The sequence below is a fragment of the Macrosteles quadrilineatus genome, unplaced genomic scaffold (assembly GCF_028750875.1).
Source record: "Macrosteles quadrilineatus isolate MER2022 unplaced genomic scaffold, UCM_ALF_1.0 Scaffold_8__2_contigs__length_117827958, whole genome shotgun sequence".
NCBI lineage: Eukaryota > Metazoa > Arthropoda > Insecta > Hemiptera > Cicadellidae > Macrosteles > Macrosteles quadrilineatus.
Genome location: NW_026542601.1, coordinates 12,391,721 through 12,413,081, shown reverse-complemented (window position 1 = coordinate 12,413,081; position 21,361 = coordinate 12,391,721). Strand labels below are relative to the sequence as shown.

The window sequence follows — 21,361 nt, the reverse complement described above, 5'->3', positions numbered from 1 at the left end:
TTAGCAGCTAGTAGCACACAGCGTACATCAGTCTGTCCCAGGTCCCGAGGCAGTGGTACACACAGTCCTTGACATGATGAGAACACACAGTTGTTGGTGGTGAGAGGCTGTATGTAGGAGTGTACCACCTTGAGACACTGAGAGTCCTACAACATTATGTCAATGTTATTAGCAGCTAGTAGCACACAGCGTACATCAGTCTGTCCCAGGTCCCGAGGTAGTGGTACACACCGTCCTTGACGTGATGAGAACACACAGTTGTTGGTGGTGATAGGCTGTATGTAGGAGTGTACCACCTTGAGACACTGAGAGTCCTACAACATCATGTCAATGTTATTAGCAGCTAGTAGCACACAGCGTACATCAGTCTGTCCCAGGTCCCGAGGCAGTGGTACACACAGTCCTTGACATGATGAGAACACACAGTTGTTGGTGATGATAGGCTGTATGTAGGAGTGTACCACCTTGAGACACTGAGAGTCCTACAACATCATGTCAATGTTATTAGCAGCTAGTAGCATACAGCATACATCAGTCTGTCCCAGGTCCCGAGGCAGTGGTACACACAGTCCTTGACATGATGAGAACACACAGTTGTTGGTGGTGAGAGGCTGTATGTAGGAGTGTACCACCTTGAGACACTGAGAGTCCTACAACATCAAGTCAATGTTATTAGCAGCTTGTAGCACACAGCGTACATCAGTCTGTCCCAGGTCCCGAGGCAGTGGTACACACAGTCCTTGACATGATGAGAACACACAGTTGTTGGTGGTGAGAGGCTGTATGTAGGAGTGTACCACCTTGAGACACTGAGAGTCCTACAACATCATGTCAATGTTATTAGCAGCTAGTAGCACACAGCGTACATCAGTCTATCCCAGGTCCCGAGGTAGTGGTACACACAGTCCTTGACATGATGAGAACACACAGTTGTTGGTGGTGAGAGGCTGTGTGTAGGAGTGTACCACCTTGAGACACTGAGAGTCCTACAACATCAAGTCAATGTTATTAGCAGCTTGTAGCACACAGCGTACATCAGTCTGTCCCAGGTCCCGAGGCAGTGGTACACACAGTCCCTGACATGATGAGAACACACAGTTGTTGGTGATGAGAGGCTGTGTGTAGGAGTGTACCACCTTGAGACACTGAGAGTCCTACAACATCATGTCAATGTTATTAGCAGCTAGTAGCACACAGCGTACATCAGTCTGTCCCAGGTCCCGAGGCAGTGGTACACACAGTCCCTGACATGATGAGAACACACAGTTGTTGGTGGTGAGAGGCTGTATGTAGGAGTGTACCACCTTGAGACACTGAGAGTCCTACAACATCATGTCAATGTTACTAGCAGCTAGTAGCACACAGCGTACATCAGTCTGTCCCAGGTCCCGAGGTAGTGGTACACACAGTCCTTGACATGATGAGAACACACAGTTGTTGGTGGTGAGAGGCTGTATGTAGGAGTGTACCACCTTGAGACACTGAGAGTCCTACAACATCATGTCAATGTTATTAGCAGCTAGTAGCACACAGCGTACATCAGTCTGTCCCAGGTCCCGAGGCAGTGGTACACACAGTCCTTGACATGATGAGAACACACAGTTGTTGGTGGTGAGAGGCTGTATGTAGGAGTGTACCACCTTGAGACACTGAGAGTCCTACAACATCATGTCAATGTTACTAGCAGCTAGTAGCACACAGCGTACATCAGTCTGTCCCAGGTCCCGAGGTAGTGGTACACACAGTCCTTGACATGATGAGAACACACAGTTGTTGGTGGTGAGAGGCTGTGTGTAGGAGTGTACCACCTTGAGACACTGAGAGTCCTACAACATCATGTCAATGTTATTAGCAGCTAGTAGCACACAGCGTACATCAGTCTGTCCCAGGTCCCGAGGTAGTGGTACACACAGTCCTTGACATGATGAGAACACACAGTTGTTGGTGGTGAGAGGCTGTGTGTAGGAGTGTACCACCTTGAGACACTGAGAGTCCTACAACATCATGTCAATGTTACTAGCAGCTAGTAGCACACAGCGTACATCAGTCTGTCCCAGGTCCCGAGGCAGTGGTACACACAGTCCTTTACATGATGTGAACACACAGTTGTTGGTGATGAGAGGCTGTGTGTAGGAGTGTACCACCTTGAGACACTGAGAGTCCTACAACATCATGTGATTGTTACAGTTACTAAGTAACAGTGTAATTTACAGTCTGCAACCCTTTTCACCCCAATGGTATACATTGGCCATTCAGTAAATAAGTATGTATACCTCATCTTACCATACATGAATAACTCAACTTGAATGGGTGTAAGCTATACCTGACATTTCCTGCAGCCTTGTAATAAAATACCAAAGCTGTTAGTGGGAAGTAGACCATTCAATTTTATCAATTCCTGGTCTAGGGTTATGTCTCCAAGGCCCATAGAAATAACTTTAGATTCAGATTTTGAATGTCTTGATCATGTCTGGCGTGTCTCTGTCCAGAAAGTTATTTATCTACATTCCATAGCTACCTTCCTAACGGTTTGTTCATTAAAAAGGCTTAGCCACCATAGATAGTTCTACTTACCAACTGTTTGTTGCTCAATTCTATCTTCCGAGGTCTAGTTTTCTGGTTGGGCCCGATGTAGTTGATTTTGTATCCATCCAACCAGTACACATTATTGGCTAGAACTGTCAGTGAGGAAGGCCGATTTCCAGGAGGACTCTTGTATACAACTCTGCACGACTCACTGCAGACAAGCAGATCTCAACAGACTTGAATTTTAAGATTGAAATCATAAGTCTTTCTTTAACAGTCAACAAAATATATCAACATTTGCCAAAGAGGCTTCACTTATATTAGTTTGCTTATTGTATTATCTAAATGCAGCTCATAAAAGTTTATCGGAATGCCACAAATTGTTGAGTTCTCGCCTACTCTCACAGAAAACTAAAATCCGTATATACAAAACTATAATAAGACCAGTATTACTATATGGCTCAGAGAATTGGGTGATAAGCAAGAGAACTGAGAAACTACTTATAGTGTTCGAAAACAAGATTCTAAGGAAAATCTTTGGACCAACCGTTAAAAACGGAGAATGGAGAGTTAAGCACAACAGAGAGATATTGAGAGAGTTGTACAGGGACCCAGATATTGTGGCTGAGGTGAGAAGTAGGAGATTGAGATGGGCAGGCCATGTGTTAAGAAAGGAAGAGGGATCCTTAGTGAGAAACGCCCTAAACAACAATCCCGAGGGTAGAAGACCTCCTGGAAGGCCCAAGTTGAGGTGGAGAGATCAAGTGAGAAGAGACCTGAGAAGAATGGGAAGAAGGGAGGATGAAGCAGTGGATCGTGCAGTCTGGAGGCAGTGTGTTGGCGAGGCAAAGTACCTCCTTGGGTACCAAGAGCCACGGCAGTAAGTAAGTATTGTATTATCTATACTCTTTCCATACTGCTGCCTATTGTTTTTTGTTGTCTTTTTTTAGCTAAGGCGACTTTTCTTTGGAAAAGTAAAATAGACAGGGAATGTGAAAGATGTCTTAGTTCCAATTAGGTTTCTACCCAAGTTCCTCATTTCCTCAATTTGTACAGTATCGAATAGGCATGCTGACCACAAGAATAAAGTATACTTTTAGTCCGTTCACAAGTTTAGGTGGTTTTAGAGGAAGTTTCCCCCCTATTTATTGCTTAAAGTATATGTTGCAGCTGATTGACGTTTTAGCAAACCTCAGCTTTTGTTTTAAAGCTAGATTTGGAGGAAATGGATTTCTTCTCCTAAAACCGCCTAAATTTTGTGAACAGAGTATGGTAATTTTGTCATTTGTAACATTTTTATGAGAATGTAAAAACTAATAATTTACTTTAAAGCATAGGTCTACACAATAGCTTAGTAATTGTCAATTAATTCTTTTATTTTTCAACTAATTTAAACAATGTTAATTCCTTATCAACAAAGCTGTTGTGCATATTAACATCTTATTCAGCTATCTGTGTTCTGTGGTTGTGTAAGCTAAATGTGACTGACACAGTGTGTTTGATTTTGAGGTTTGCAATGGATGAAGCAGACCAATGTAGTACACTCACCCGTTCTCCAGGTAACAGGCCTTGATTATGGTGGTGGACCTTTGACCCTTGTAATCTACAGACTCCAGCCAGTAAAGTTGTCGCTCATTACCATAGAGGTCTATTGTGAGACTCCTCGGTTGCTTTAGTCCACTCACTAGTCTCTGTAGTCGTGTTCCGTCCATACCCAACACCTCCACACTCCCCTCCGTCCAGTTTGCAAGATACATTTTTCTGTAAAACAGTTTGGTCAGTAACTACGGTTTTCAACTTACGTTGTTTATGCATTTAGGTTGTGCCTATTTCAATTTGATTAAACTATAATTAACGTAGAAGGAAATTTGGCAGCTGAGAGAAGTACTATGGTATTAATATAGACTGAGCTGTTACCTGTTAGCCCGTCATCTAGCACAGCAATTTACTGACAGTTGTAGTATTTACAAGAGTACTTCAACACGACAATACTCAATTGATGTGAACTTGAGCTGTTTCGTCTGTCCCCTTGTATACAGTAGTCGCAGTTAGTCTGGGCGCGCGGACCCTTGTGTACTAGCCGTGCTGAGAGTAACGTCTCGCTCACCACCACAGCCTCGCTGAACAACCCCAGAGAGCCGTGTAGGCCAGATGTTTTTGGAAATGAGCAATAAACACTCCCCTCTACACCACTACACCCCCCGCCCTAGCGCGGCCGTGCGCCCAGACTAGCTGCAACTACTGTACTTTGTTCAACTAGTCTAAAAATATTTCACACCACTCAATTCTTAATGGAGGTAAGGATCTGATGGATTTCAACAAAAAATATATGATTGGCGGGGATGTTTCCCTACCCTAAATATGCGGAATAATGCTAAGTCGATCTAACCAATCCTGTATTGTTTTACAAAGATTGTCTAAGACTTGCGTAGCCTATATGTCTGGCAAAAATCTCAATGTAAGTGTAAATAGTTCTTGTCGACTCACCCCTCGGCAGGATGTACGGCTACAGACATGAGCAGGTTGTTGATGTCCCTGGCTACAATTATGGTCCTGGATGAGCCGTCCAGACGACACACCTCCACACAGCCGCCCGCCGGAGTGTTGCTGGTCCAGTAGATGTGGTCGTACACCCAGTCCACTGCCAGGCTGGAGGTACCTCTCACCATCAAGGCAACCGTGTATCTCTGGGAGGGACTGAGCAGTGGAGATCTAGGGACAGAGGTGTTAACAATACTTTTAATACAGTGTTAAGCTAAAAATTACAATTAAACCTGATGGTGAAGGACAGCTGGGCCCAGTTGTTAGTTAGATACATAAAATAATAAATGGTATCAGCAATCTGACACATGCACTCTCCTATTAGCTTGTCAACAACCTTTATCATGAGTAAGTGATGGGATCAACTATGATATTTTATGGGGAAAATCACAAAAGTTGTAATAACTTATACATAACCCTTAATTTTACAACCGATGGGGTTTGTATCATCATGTTTGGGGTCGAAAGGACAAAGCCAAAATCAGATGTTCTATTATTTTGGGTTTTTTTATAAAAAATTACCTTGAAAATTAAAAAAACTATAGATACCATGCAGGCCCGTTTTTGACCCTGTCAGCGCCCTAGGCACGTCTAATAGTAGCGCCCCTTTGTAATATATATATAACAGGGTTTTCGCCGACCGGGAAATCCGGGAATCATGAGGGAGATTTTTGAACCATGAATTTTGTATTTCTACCTGGAGTTTTCAATTTACCGTGATCGCGCATGACAACAGTGACGTTTCCGTGACCGCGGGAGACAATAAATATGTCTACACACGGCCGCGAGGGATGATCAGAATTTTCCGCGATCGTAGAAGACGATGATGATCTCCACACGACTGGAGGACTTATTAACATTTTACCGCAATCGCGGGAGACGATAACGATGTCTTCACAACTGCGGGAAACGATTACGATGTCTACAGAACCGCGGAATACAATAATGATTTCTGCACGGCAACGAGGGATGATCACAATAATGCCGCGATTGCACAAGACGATGATAATGTCCAAATGACCGCAGGAAAAGATCATAATTTTGCCTCATATTCGCCGAAGACGATTATCTCCATATATGTCCGCGGGAGAGGATTACCATTTTGCCACAATCGCGGGAGGCGACTACTATATGCCTACACGGCCGCGAGGGGTTATCAGACGTTTACCGCAATAGCATGCAAATACTACCACGATTTTTTTTTAATTTCCAAATTTTTGGCGCCCCCCAAAAAAGCCAATTGCCTCGCGCCCTAGGCAGGTGCCTACCGTGCCTATTCGGTAAATCGGCCCTGATACCATGGATTAGTACCAACATTTTGTAGTCTTTTCACACAAAATACTCTCTGTGTCAGAATCTCCCTACGTACACTCTAACCATACACAATTTCAAAGATGAACCATTCCATGCAGTTTTGTTGGAACTTTTGATAATCAACATTCATTGATTCATTTCTACTCTCACCTGAATATTTTAGCCTCCGCCAAGTCATACCAGAACAACAAGCCCTTGACAAAGTGAATGTCCACGGAGCTGAGTAGAGCCTGTCTCTTGTAAAGCAGAGGAAGTCTTCTGCCTCTCATTGACACTGCTTGGAGCTCCGAGCCAAAAGATGCCAAGAAGTACCCTGAGAAGATCAACATGTATACTTACAAGCTTAGGGATTCATCATAGTAGTGAAAAGAGCAGAGAGGAGTAAATAAATGGTACTTGTTTTTATTTGTGTTTCCAATAATAAAAGTATTGTATGAAGCTTAAATTACTCCATGTGATTTTATGAATTTAGGGGCAAAAAGATTGTTGTAGAATGTATCTTTCTAGTGGGGCCTTGATGTATCCCACAGTTGTTCTAAAAGAGATATAAATTATTTTTTAAACCGATCAAATTTTGTGACAAGCTTATTTGCTATGTTGGTACACTTATTAAAAATGGTCGTTTTAACTATTTCATCTAATTATTATTTGATCTTTTATCTATATTTTATTTCATAAAACTATTTGATAGTAATTTACTCAAAATTACCTTGTTCCTTGCAGGCCTGGCTGCGGTTGTTGATCATGTAGCCGAAGGAACACGGACAAACCTCGGACGCTGTCGTCATGTTGAGCAGACACTGCGAGTACGAGTGGTGATCAGTGTCTGGTATCGGCTGCATCCTGCCATCCACCACCCTCAAGTACGTCTGTGGTCCAAACATGGCTGCTCTCTGTCAACAGAAACTGACTTATCAAAACAGTAGCTAAAACCAACACAATATATTAATTGAATCAAAATTAATTTCAAAGTAAGTTCAGTTTTGCTGTCTCAGACAGTTGCCTGCAACTCCAATTCTCTTTGACTAGACAGGAGGCAATTTAGATAGATTGTAGGATTGATCAAAGGTTATGGCTTTCTTAAGAAGATCCTATACCTCGCAATCGTTGTTCTTGGCCGGTAAACAAGGAACTAATCCAATAATTGACTGATTCAATTACTCTGATGAAGTATCCTGACGTTTGCAGCCGTGTATTGCTTGAGGATCCAAAACGGAGAGGGGGCTTAGCATACAGGAAATGTGTGGGTCTGAGGAGACTTCAGACCATTTACTTCATGGCTGCACACTACACAGCTGTATAAGTAAAATAATATACTCTTGGAAGTATTGAAGGGCAGACACTTTCCTCAGGAATAGCTTATAGACAGAATGCTGCAATACATCAAGCAGCTTTGACAGACTCTGAGGCACTATTTGGGAGCATAAAATGTCCACGTGACTGATACATCTAGAGACAAGGTCCACACCTGATTTGAGTGAAACCCGTGATGGATCCATTGATCTCTTGCTATTATTTATGTGTGATAAACCCTACAACTAGTAAATTCTAGAGTACACACCTCCACATGGGAGCATCGCTGGCACAGTGACAACTTGACAGGGAATGTGTTCTCCTCGTTGTCGGTGTGTTTCAATGCGGTCGTCACTTCTCCCTCGGCAGATGTCCAGAACAGCTGTTTGTTGCTGATAGAGAATGATGGCGGGAATGGTAGATCAGCCCGAACTATCACCTAGTAATAGAACAGAAACGTGGTATAGTAACTGGTTGTATGCTGTTTAGTACTGATGTAAAGAATTCATTAAAATTTTAAAACACGTAAAAATAAACAAATGGTGATCCGAAGCTTGCCACAAGGAACTGACATAAAACAAAAGCATCAAGTAGCATCCACTCATTATACCCAGCAAGGGTTAATCAGAGAAGAAAAATACTAAACAATATCATGTATTAGGTACTTATTTGTTAGAAGAACTCTTGTGATTTCTGTTGAAGCATGGCAGTAAACATATTGCCTCACCCTGTTGCCCCCGTCGTAGTCGCAAACAGCCAACACCCTGGGCCGGCTCATGTAGTAGAGCCGTCGTTCCGTCACGTCCAAGGCGATGGTCCTCACCCCCTCCACTGCACGTGGAGCGACCACATGAACATGCTCTCCCCTCAGGTCTGAGGCTACGATGTCTGCTGGGGCGGCCAAGGACGAGTTTACCCAGGAAGTCTCAGTCCAGAAAAGATACCTGGAAATGTTAAGAAAATTGCTTTGTCATCAAATAGGTCAACGTCAGACATTTAATTAGCAGAAACATGTGTATTTTTTTATTTAGTGACACATACTATTCTTTGTATGTATTTAAAATACATTACATTTTATAAATCTTTAAAGATAAATTTACAACCATATTGCTGTATTCACATGTTCAATTTAAGGGTGTAATAACGGCATGGCTCACAGGCGCTGGGAGTGTTTAGTTCCAGCGTTGGCCACTACGCGCGCGACGTGTACTAAACCTAACTCGAACAAGCCCGTGTGCGAGCCTCTCTTGGAGTAGGAGTGAGAGAGCGCGCGAGATGTATTTCTGTCTCACTCTCACCTCACCCAACGTTGTTTGTTGTTACCACTCCCGCTTCTGTTCTGAGCCTCCGCGGCCCATCTCGTTGGAAAACGCATCACTGTTGGTTGTTGTACCCCAGTTGACAGTGTATACTGCCCTCTCTAAAAGTCTAAATAAAATATTGTTTTATGGGTCAATTTATCGATGATTATGTTAATCAAATGTTTTCCTCTATTTGTTTTTATTTTATCTTTAGGGTCTATGCCTTTGAAGTTGTAATCAAAAATATAAATTAGGTTGGGATTTAAAACAAAAATCTCACCTTTTGAAAGTTGTACGGGACAAGCAAACATGGATTGGAAATTTAACAATATCTCAAAATCTATTTAATTTTTTTTTTTAAAGGTTTAACAAATTAAATTTTTAATTATTTACTAATTTAAGTTATTGCACTAATTGACTAATTTTACCAAAAAAGTGTAACTTAAAATTCTAGAAAGAGTACCATTTAACTGTAATAGAACTTGACCAAGTTAAATCTTAATTCCAGGAAAAATTATTTTTATTTTAATTACAAGGAATGATTTAGAGAAATCGTATACAAAAACAATGTTTGAAGCAGTTTTAATTAACTCTAAAAAATAACAAAGCAGGATCCCTGAGAATCGCCCACTACTTGTTTTTCTTTCTTGTCTTAGCCATATTTGCTTCTTCTTTACGAGTTTGGGCATCTATGATGTACGCTGGATCACGCACACGAAGGTGCCGATTTATTCTGCTATCTACCATTTCTGGTAAAAGGCAATAGTTGTAGAAACGGATAAGTTTTGGCAGCATTGTTTTACTCCACAACTCACTGTCTATTTTGATTCTCTCAATAAACAAGTCATTTGTTCTTGTATATACAATAAAATCACACCAACTCCTCTTCGTTATGTTAAGTTGGCCCTGTATTTGGAAGAAATAGTTGTGCGATCTCTTTAACATCACTTTCCCTTCCTTTAACTCCATACATGTTTGGTTTTTTTTTAAAGACACAAATTCTTTCAAGTCTCCCCTTACCGATGACAAACATTTCACTTCAATAATACCTTCACTGCCCACTAGGCCATCAGGGCTTGCACCTAGGAAAGGCGTTTCCTTAGAAATAAACAGGCCACAAGGTTCAACTGAAACACCAGTAAGTTTTTCATAATCTTCAATTGCATCTTTTTCGTGGACACGCCCGAATAAAACCGCTGCTGTAGATAATTCCCGAGAGTATAACAGACGTTTCACGAGATTATGGCATGGTGTGTGCTCACGCCGTTTCACAACGCTCCCGAAGTTGGATGCGGTAAGCATATTCACTCTTGTTTCCCTCCACAGCTGGTTGTTGTGCTGACCAACAGTTTTTCGTTCTATATCTTGACAATTTTCTGCATTTTTTGACAGCATTCTCATATGTTCTTCCATTTTTTCATTCAAAGCCTCTGGTTTCATATCAGGTTCGATGCAAAGGGGGCCGTACTCAGAGTCGTAGGAACCTCCGTAGCGTTTTCTCTTTTTTGGTGGTCCGTTCTGGCTGAAAGCTAGAGATCGTTTGCATTTTAATTGCACTCTAGTGTTTACTTTAGACTTAAACACTCCCCCTGGACTTTTCCTATTGAGTTTTTTCCAAGGGCTCAAGTGCCACCCGGGTCCTGACGTGTGACTTAGGCCAGCTCCTACACATCGCCTTCGATAAGAACCTCTAGAGCAATAGTTCACTCTCTTACCTCCGGTGAATTTTGCCACTAGAGACATATATTGCTCTGCTTGGTTAGTTGTTCTATTTAAAACTAAACTCTCCGCTTTACATTCAACATTAGCTAATGCCTTTCTTATTTCGAGCAAAAACTCCTTGTCCACGACATCTATAACGTTCGCATCAGAACCTTGCCTTGTACAGAATGTATCTCTGCAACAATCATGTTGGCCAAAGACATGGTCAACAGAGTTTTTCAGATCGTGCCTTAAGTTTGACACTTTGTCATTACTATCTGAAGTCCCGATAGCAGCTTCTTTTATAGCCGTTCTAACACCCTTTGTTATTCTTTCCAGTCTAGGTACTACCTCTCCTTCATTCGGTGTCAAAAGGAGCTTCCTACTTGCGATGGGATACTTGGTGTTACCTGCGATTTTGTGCAGTTGATCATTGAGGGCTCTAGTGACATGGTTTGCACATTCCACTTTTTGTACAAACCGTCCATAACTACAACTTTCTTGAATACGAGCAAACACGCTCGAGTCGCCATCGCCTATATAATATCTATATATTAGGCCGTAGTCTACTTCGCTGCGTTTGAAGCCGTTGACGATTATATTTGCTTCCATACCTGTTGATGGACCTGTATAATTGAGGTAACAGACATGCTCTGGTGATTCAATTCCTTTGTTTTTGCTTTTTGTGCACACGTAGCAAAATTTGTTCCGGACTTCGAGGTATAATAGTTTCTTTGTCTCTGCTCCTATGATTACGCCCTAAAACAATACATTACAATATTGTAATACAACAAAACAATACATGATAAAATGTTACACTATGAAATTAATTATTAATAATTATTATAAAATTAAACTACAAATGGTTCAAATTCAATTTTATAATGTTTCAATTATAAAATTAAACTGTCAAAACCTAAATAATGGAAAAATCGGAGACAAAAAGATTGTACCACGGGTGAGTATCGAACCCGGCTCTATCAACTCGTCAGTCCGGCACTCTAACCATTATATCACCGAGGCCGATGACATTGTCCCGTATCGTTGCGGTAATGTTGCGTGCCGTTTGCGCCACCGCCACGGCACACTGACAGTGGCGGTGGCAACCCCGATCACACACAGGTGCCTTGTGCACATACACATGTACCATGTACCTTGACGCGTTTCAGTTTGAAAAAGTTGCATCGCATCCCATCACAGTTCGTGTTTTAATCACAGTTCGTTGGTGGGGGTGAGGAAATGTTTAACTAAACCCTATTTGAAGTTAGAATAAATAATAGTTGAAGTGGTTTATAAGAATAAATTAGCGTTCCCACACCTAAACTTTTAAAATTTTTGAGAAAACGATATAGCTTTCTTACCACTCCTCCTGTTGATGTCATGCCATGTCCGTAGCTCCTTTTCGCCCAGCCACCATCTCCAATAACAGTAATGAAGGGGGTTCCATTCAGGATGTTACCTTTTTCTAAAGCAATGCGCTTCTCTTCTTCCGCGTTTGCCTTCATTTTTGAGTATAGGGTATCTTCCCAGACCTAAATAATAACAGCAATTCCCACAAAAATAACATGTAATGAGCTTTTACATAAGTAGTGAACAATTTTTGAAGATAACATGAATTATGAACCGTTTGAAATGCATAAGTAACCTATTGATAGTTTTGTGCTTAGAAACTTGACAAATAAAAGAAATACTAGTTTCTAGAAATTCATAATGAGACTTTCCAGTACCATCGTTAAATTTGTGGCTATTTTTATATTTGTCAGGATTTGAAAAAGGTTCTAAAAAATGTTGTTTCTGACAACAAAACATCATCATTGTTAAACCATGGTTAAAATAAACTTGTTAAGATTATACAAAATTACCTAGATACATCAATATCAATATTATTTATAATATCACAAAATAGATTTATTGTCTGTCTGTAGTTCAGGGTAAACGCAATAACTATTGAACCGATTTAGCCGAAATTTTCCAGAAGTGTATAACAGAAACGTGAACAACAGAGTCTATGTACAACTATTTTATTATAAAATAAACTTATTTTATTACAAAATTATTTTATAATTGTTTTAAATTGGTAATGGTGAGTTTATGTTTTAATTTTTATTTTGTGGACAACCAAATATGGTTTATGGAAATTAAATACTGAAAGGTGAAAGTGTTAAACAATATAAAATTACATAATTGAACAAACGAATGGAGAGGATTTCACTTTGCTTACTCGCTTATCCTGAAACGGTATTGTAGAATATATATTTTGTAATAATATGCTTACGTACCTTGCCTATTTTCTTTTCGTGGGATTTGAATTTTGGTCGCCCCATTACAGGAATATCCATAACTGAGAACAGTTCTTCAACTTGAGCATAGCCTAGACCCACGCTCAATGCTCCCCACACAAGTGCATTATTAGGCGCTTCTTTACTTTCTTCTGGTTCGGATGTGACAACAAATCTTTTTTCACAGTTGTCACAATAATACTCCCATTTTGAATATAGCCCACTAACTACTTCCCTTTCAAATTTGTATCTCCCCATCGTACATACATTTGGATGAGAAGCTAACTTTTCTAGTTGCATCAACACATGACTGATATCAACAATTCGACGACCGATAATTGAATAGTCTTCCACATCATGGCACTTTTCAACTAGCAGTGGAGGTAAGTACTCGGAGGATTTCTCACTGTCTGAACTGTAATGGGATTGGTTGTCTTGGTCTTGAAGCTCGTCAGAGGTATTTGTAGATTCCAACCTAAAATTAAGCACCATTTACTCAATCAACCAAGTCATAATGTAGACAACATTAGAGAATTGTTTGGATCCTGTTTAAAATTATTAGGCCTACTGTATTAATAAAAAATAGTCGTTACACAGCGACGCGACAATAATATTACCGACAATAATAAACGATATCAGCATTCCTACACATACTTTCTCCCATAAGCTTGTAAACAACCTTTATCATGGGTAAGCGGTGAGAGTAAATATGACATTTTATAGTAAAAAATCACAAGTTACAATAATTGTTAAATTGTAATTTTTACGGTAAATGGGATTTGTACCATTTTGTTCAGAATGTAAAGGACTATTACATACTTAATAAAAAAAATCTGTTGGGTCAATTTCGAGAAAATCCGATTTCCCGTTATGTTATGTGAAAAATCATCATTCAAAATCACAATTCAAAAAAACAAAAAAAAAATGTCTGGAAATACCATGAGTTAGTACCTACAGACCAAATTTCATCAACATAGGACTACATGTGTGGTCTGTGGCTCTGGACACATAAAGACACACAGACATCACTTCGAATACTGTACCACTTTTTGGGTTCAGGGGGACCCAAAATAGATATAGGCCTACACTCAAAACTCAAACTACAACATTTTGACGAAAACAATACTTTCTCCATATATGGGGAAGAAATTAAAAATGTAAATTTTCCAAATACATAAAAAAACATTTAAATATGATTTTATTCAAATAAAACTTACCTGGATGCCACAAGACGATCGAAAATTTCCTCGCTAGTTTCTTCGGAGAGATTTGAACTATTGTTAGTAGTGTTTACATCCTCGCCCTCGCGTTTCCGTTCATGGATTCTTCTAAGCACTTTCGAGCGTTTACTGCGTTTACGTGGTTTGTATTTACTATGCGGTTTTTTGGTTCCCATCGCACCTTTACAATACTAACAATAACCACAGACAAGAGAAACAAAATATAACTACAAAATACAAAACACGTGACCGGTGACAGGTTGGCAGCAGCTAGCTGAGAGCAGGTAGAGCGCGCGGGAACCAGGGTAGGCGCGGCCGGTGCGTGGGATGAGGGGGAGGGGCGTGCGCCCGCGCGCCGTGAGTGCGCGTATGAGCACTGTACACACTCACATCGCACGCCACGCTGGTTTTACGTGATTTCTGTTTTCTTTCCAGTTTCTAAACGCTTAAGAATTTTCCATTGGAGTATTTTTGTATACATTCTGTACACCATTGGCTTTGTTCTGATATGCGTCTTTTCTCGATTCATTTAAAAATAAACCAGTTATCGAATTTACAAAAAAAGGTACTTTTTTATTTATAAACGATATGGGAAATAAAATGTTTTAGCTTGTAAAGATACATTTTTTGGAATTTTTAAGGGTAGTCTGGTGAATATAGTCGAAACCGTTTTTGAGCTGGAAAGCAAACGGAGTTAGCACTTAAAAGCCCCATAACTATCTTATTAGGCCACTTAAAAATTTCAGGTGACATTTTTTCTTACACTTATAATGACCTTAACAATTATACTTAAAAAAATAATAGTATTTTATTTTCGATCGAACACCCTTAAGCATTGTTATAATACCCCCTTGGTAATCAAAAGGTTGATGATAGTTCAATTTTGATAAAAAGTCAATAGCTTTTTGATTTGATAGAGGGTCTAGCCTTAGGTTATGGTTTTCAAACAAATAAATGGTCCTGGATAAAACCAGCAAACCTAAGCTCAGAACAAAGCCATCCATGATATATCACTCCACTTTACACTCATCCTTCATTCATACTTGCGGATTATAATGTGCCCAGATTTGTCCCCATCTTAGTAAAGGTAACAATGCAAATGACTAGAATGTTACAAGAAACATAAACTTCTTCCACAAATGAACAGAAAACCACTGACCTCCTCACCGGGTCCACTACTATAGTGAAGATGTCACTGTTTGCATTATTGTACACCACTCTTCTGTGTCCTCCGTCCAATGTTGCCACCATTATGAGGCCAGTATCCCTGAAACATGAGTGTATCAAAACAACGGTCTCTCTAATACAGTATAAGCATGACCTAAATTTAAATGGAAATACTAATTTAAATTGGTATTTTAAATTAGAATTCTCGTCAAGACTGGCATCCGTCATGTGTACACTTGTTTTTGTTAGGTTGCAGGTTCAAAAAGTTATTGCAACTTTTGTGATTTTCCCCATAAAATATCATAGTTCTCATCGTCTGTTCTCCACGACAAGTGTTTAATTAATTTACCTGTGTATCCAATACATGTGCGAGTGTAACCAGTCCAGGGCTAGACCCCCACAAGGTCCCATCTCCACCAGGAGGCGAGGTCCCGGCTCCTTTACAACACCTTCTTCTCCCGTCCTGTTTATGTTGCGCAATCCACTTCTGCAGCAAGAAAAAGGATCTTTGATTTTGTAATTGTTTTAATAATGTTCAACGTAAGGAACATGATAACTTGTTACAAGTCACAAAAAAGGTTACTGCATAAATCGACCAGAATAAATTTTACTTCTTAATCGATTGATGTGGTACAACATGATAAATATTTGGAATAGTATTAGTATTAGTACTAAAAATTTAGTCGAGTGACTACTGACTAGAGTTATGTAATTGGTATCAACAAACCTAAATTTAGGTGTTTTAGCCGTTAAAAATTGTATGTAATTTTTTTTGCTAAGTTAAACTGTAAATCTTTGCACAATAAAACATATAAGGTAGTTATGTTGTTATGTTCCATTTAATTTTATATCTACCAGATACTATTACATTTTCATCATCAGCATAGATTAATAAAAATTAGTAAGAACTGAACGTAGGAAATAAAAAAGGATTTAACCAATCATACTATATCCAGGTCCAGGATGGTAAAAACTGTACTGCACTATAATTACTATACATTTTTAGTGCAGAGTAAGTACATTTTATATGTAAGAACTTTTACTTTATTTTAGTTGTTATAATAAAAAAGATTAATAGTGGTGTTCAAAAATGAATAATGTTTACTTGTACATCCTGGTCGACAGCCCCACACCATCTTCCTCTTCCACCCAGTAAATCTCTTTATACTCAAAATTAAAGTCGAAGAATATTGCTCTTGATTTGGTAGAGATAATAATATAGGCTTTCTGCTCTGATTGGTTGATTTCCACGATGCTTCTGTTTGTTGAAATCCACAGAGGCAAGGGATCGCATTCTGGAAAAAATCACATAAATGTTGATATCGCCCAATATGCTACATATTTGATAGTTTTAATTAAAAATGTTTGCCTTTTAGTGAATTTCCCACTGAGAACGAGCTATTAGGGTACAGTACTCATGGTAGGACCTAGAACCGGAACCACTTTACTTTTTCGTATTGATGTGATCCCTAGGTCATAAAACACAACCTATTCAAATTTATATATATCAAATATTTGTGTGTGTGTCAGTTAACATGAACTCGAGTAATTGATGAAATTCAATTAAAAAATGTATAAACAGGTTTGCAAACCAGCATGATCAAACTATGGGAACGGGGTTAATGCGGATAAAAATTGATTCTTCCAATTTTTGATCCTTGTAGTCCATCAAAACACGAAAAATCACAGTTTATTTCAAAACCGTTTTGTTTAGCTCACAAAACAATTTAGTTAAATTATCTTTGTAAATAGTTTAGTTTAGTCTTTGTACATCTTATGGTTATGGAGAAATTTCAAAAAACATGATAGGCTATACATTTAGAATTCCCATGTTAATTTTTATGGAAAATAAGAGTGAGGTATATTCGTTTCGTTTACTTGTTTATGGACATTTTAAATCAAATTTGATAAATTTATATTATACCAAGCTATAATAACATTTAAATAAAATACCCCCGCCGCAGCAAACCTGCAGACTAAGCGAATTTCCATTTGACTGATTGGATTTACACTGAAATGTCTACTTAAAAATATAACATTTATTCCCTATTTAAATAGAATTAGTTTAACAAGTACTTAGGTTTGCTGCATCAGGGAGGGTAAAACTGTTTTTTTTTGTAAAATGTTAATAGTTAGTAAGAAATTAAAACATTTTCCAAATTTGATCAAAATATGTTCATAAACAAGTAAACTACAACAGTTTACTTATTCTCCATATTTTTGGAATTTTCTCCGTAACCATTAGGCGTATAACAACGCTTCAATATACTAAATTATTTGTTTTTTTAAGCTCTACAAAATGATTTGGAATGAAATTGCTAAATTTTATGTTTTTTGGGTCAAAAATGGGAAAAACCTATTTTTACCCCATAAAACCCCCCGTAAACCCCCGTTCCCATGGTCCGATCATGCTGGATCGCGAACTCGTTCGAATAAACGTAGGTTTACACGTTTGTACCAAATTTCATCAAAATCGGATCATTTTTGCTCGAGTTATCGTGCTGACGGACACATATATATATATATATATATATATATATATATATATATATGAATTTGAACGGATGGTGTTTTTGGCCTCTAGGGACCTCAAAACGAAAAAAAAAATCGGTCCCGCGTCCAGGTCTTACCATGAGTACTACGGTAATAGCTTATTCCCTATATGGGAAATTCGCTAAAACATGACCTTGTGGCAAACTTCTTGATTATAGAACCTTAATTAATTTGTATGTATCTGTATCTCCATGATACTAGATTCCAATGTTAATCTTATGGAAAATGAGTATACTTTATTTGTTTAATTGTCCATGGATATTTTTTATCGAAAATTTATTGATCTTATACCTAGTTACTAGCATTTAAATGAAAAACACACTTATTTATGGCATTCTTGTACAGTATTAGCAAACAGTGCTTGTATTATTCTGTTCGGAAAATTGATGCGGTTTGGGGAAGGTTTACTGATGAAGTGAAGGGGATAGAATTGCATCCCCTCAAATCGGCCTAGTTGTGGAAAGGTTTAGTGCAATAGAACCAACCAAAATATAAAAAACACTAATATTGATATAAATATACAGGGTGTTCATTTGAAAACTTTCCATATCTGTTGTGTGCAAAGGTAAGGCTTTTAACACTTGTTTGTTCTCATTTCCCCCTAATTTGGACATGCCAAATCCAATAAAATTATTTTCAATTTTGAAAAATGCCCCAAAAGGGCCCAATTTGGGGGGTAGGGGTGCTTTTTGAGAAATTTTCAAATGTAAACATGGGTTGTGTGATACATCAATTTAAAGGTCTAATCACCCCGATCATTTTGGTGCAAAAAAAGTTTAATTATCTTTAACCGTATTTACAGGGTGGGTCAAAACCTTTTAAAAAAGGACTTTGAAGTTAAGTACCGTATTACCCTAACTACTGAACGGAACAGCGCCAAATTTCTTTCCAAGCTTATTCTTGAGCTACTCTTTAAGATAACTTGTAGTAAGGGCATTTTCCAAGTTATTTTCTAATTTTTAAAAAATCTCAAATTTTAAGAATAAAAGAAAGCTGAAAACTCAAAATTCTTAAATAGCAAGGTATAACAAATTTCATACCACGTGAAAGGTCCTTTTTTAACAAACATTTTACGTATTTAAGTTTTCTTTCTATCTCTTACCGTTTAAAAATTGCAGTGGAAAAACATAATTTTCCATGGTAAAATTATAACTAGTTTTCTAATAAAACACATTGCACTTTGTTCAACGATGTAGTAGGATTCATAACAAATTGATCGACTACTTTTACGTGTGTCAGAATTCATCTTGGACCCTCCATCCTGTTCTTTTCTCATTGATAACTGAGCCAGTTTCAGAAAACTTCCTAACTAAATCATTTACAGCCATATGACTCAAGGTTATACCTGGATATCTATTGTTAAACACTTTGCAGTTATCCTGGAACACTTTTGTTATGACCAATAAGTAAAATAAAGTATATTTTTTTAAGTTTACACCATATTTGATTAGGTACTACAGGAAATGGTACTTTTGAAATTAGTACTACCATTGACTAGTCAATGGTACTACAGAAAGCGGCCCACGCTTGGGTTTTTGTCATCAGCTATAAAACTTGTTTCTCACAAAGTAAAACGTAATGACTTGTTTGCCTATCTGCCTAAAAATAATTATGAATTGTTTCCTTCAGTTATTCCACCATTTAATGTGTCTAGAGACGAATTTTGGCTGTTTTATTAGAAAACTAGTTACAATTTTACCACAGAAAATTATGTTTTTCTACTGCAATTTTTAAACGGTAAGAGATAGAAAGAAAACTTAAATACGTAAAATGTTTGTTGAAAAAGGACCTTTCACGTGGTATGAAATTTGTTATACCTTGCTATTTAAGAATTTTGAGTTTTCAGCTTTCTTTTATTCTTAAAATTTGAGATTTTTTAAAAATTAGAAAATAACTTGGAAAATGCCCTTACTACAAGTTATCTTAAAGAGTAGCTCAAGAATAAGCTTGGAAAGAAATTTGGCGCTGTTCTGTTCAGTAGTTAGGGTAATACGGTACTTAACTTCAAAGTCCTTTTTTAAAAGGTTTTGACCCACCCTGTAAATACGGTTAAAGATAATTAAACTTTTTTGCACCAAAATGATCGGGGTGATTAGACCTTTAAATTGATGTATCACACAACACATGTTTACATTTGAAAATTTCTCAAAAAGCACCCCTACCCCCCAAATTGGGCCCTTTTGGGGCATTTTTCAAAATTGAAAATAATTTTATTGGATTTGGCATGTCCAAATTAGGGGGAAATGAGAACAAACAAGTGTTAAAAGCCTTACCTTTGCACACAACAGATATGGAAAGTTTTCAAATGAACACCCTGTATATATAATGGATGTGGTGATATAACTTTATCCTCAAACCATGACTGAAATAACTTACTTAACACGTCATTTTATGAAACATTAATTACCCATAGTTTATTTACTACTCAATCTCAATTTATGACAAAACAACTGTTTGATCATTGTATCGGTGGTCTAAAAAAACAGGGAGAGGATGTTATTATGTTGTATCCAACGATATAAACAACTCATGGATCGCTGGCTCAGTGTTGGCCGCGCGGTCGAGCTTCCCCCACCATCTACTGGCAGAAGCCGACGCAGCCCATACATTCACCATTATAAAACACACTTTTTATTTGCTGCACTGTTGAAATTTATAGGGATAAAATATTGCTTACGCTTGTCAAACTCGTTTTACTAGTTAAACCTTTTATGTCTTGTCTTGTTTCTTGCAGAAAATAGCCCATCTGAATTTTTTAAAACTACAAATTAACTAAACCCGTTTTGTAGATGTTTTTAGACAACTGATATTGCTAGTTCCAAATTGTACATGGTAAAATAATAAGTGATTATAAAGGAGATTATAGAGTACAATATTTGTAATTGAAATTCTATTTTTTTAATCGAAAAAAATAGTACATAAACATTTTGAATAACTTTGCTAAGTTTTTGCCGCAGTGGTAACTTTATGTTAGACGTAAACGCGATATTTTTTCTTTCAATGTTTAATGAAAATGTATTTTACAAAATAGGTCATAAAAAAGTATGCCTATCACGTTAATGACAAGCATAGATTTGCGGTAAAAACTGGACAAATGTAGTAGGGTTTTTAAGTGTTCAAATGTGTTATTTTCTGCAAGGAAAGAAGAAGACATAAAGTTTAGAATAGTAAAAGTGTTTGGCATGCATTAGCAATATTTTATATCTATATATTTAAACAGAGCGGCAACTTAAAAAGGTGCGTTTTACAATGGTGAGTGTATGGGCTGCGTCGGCTACTGCCAGTAGATGGTGGGGGGAGCTAGACCGAAAACAGCGCCCGCAGTGCTACTGAGAGCGCAATCCAGTAGTTTTTACATCGTTGGTTGTATCGGTTCGGTGGTCTCGGTCTGGTCTAAAAATAACTCGTGGGAGGGGGGCCCGGAAAATAAGTTTGCAGGGGGGACCGAAAAAAATCTGTTACGCCC

The 21,361-nt window shown here is 38.2% G+C and overlaps 1 protein-coding gene across 1 annotated transcript; it reads right to left on the bottom strand.

The window, feature by feature from the left end:
- Nucleotides 1-1,419: 1,419 nt before the first annotated feature.
- Nucleotides 1,420-20,306, bottom strand: LOC128999590 (low-density lipoprotein receptor-related protein 5-like). Its single transcript, XM_054426173.1, has 12 exons — nt 20,303-20,306; nt 16,448-16,637; nt 15,692-15,829; nt 15,335-15,442; nt 8,402-8,618; nt 7,943-8,113; nt 7,091-7,274; nt 6,532-6,694; nt 5,014-5,238; nt 4,075-4,287; nt 2,575-2,737; nt 1,420-1,658 (listed from the first exon to the last, which is right to left on the bottom strand). The coding sequence occupies exons 1-12, from the start codon at nt 20,304-20,306 to the stop codon at nt 1,491-1,493; spliced, it is 1,944 nt and encodes a 647-aa protein (XP_054282148.1). The 3' UTR covers nt 1,420-1,490.
- Between the last annotated feature and the right edge of the window lie 1,055 nt (nt 20,307-21,361).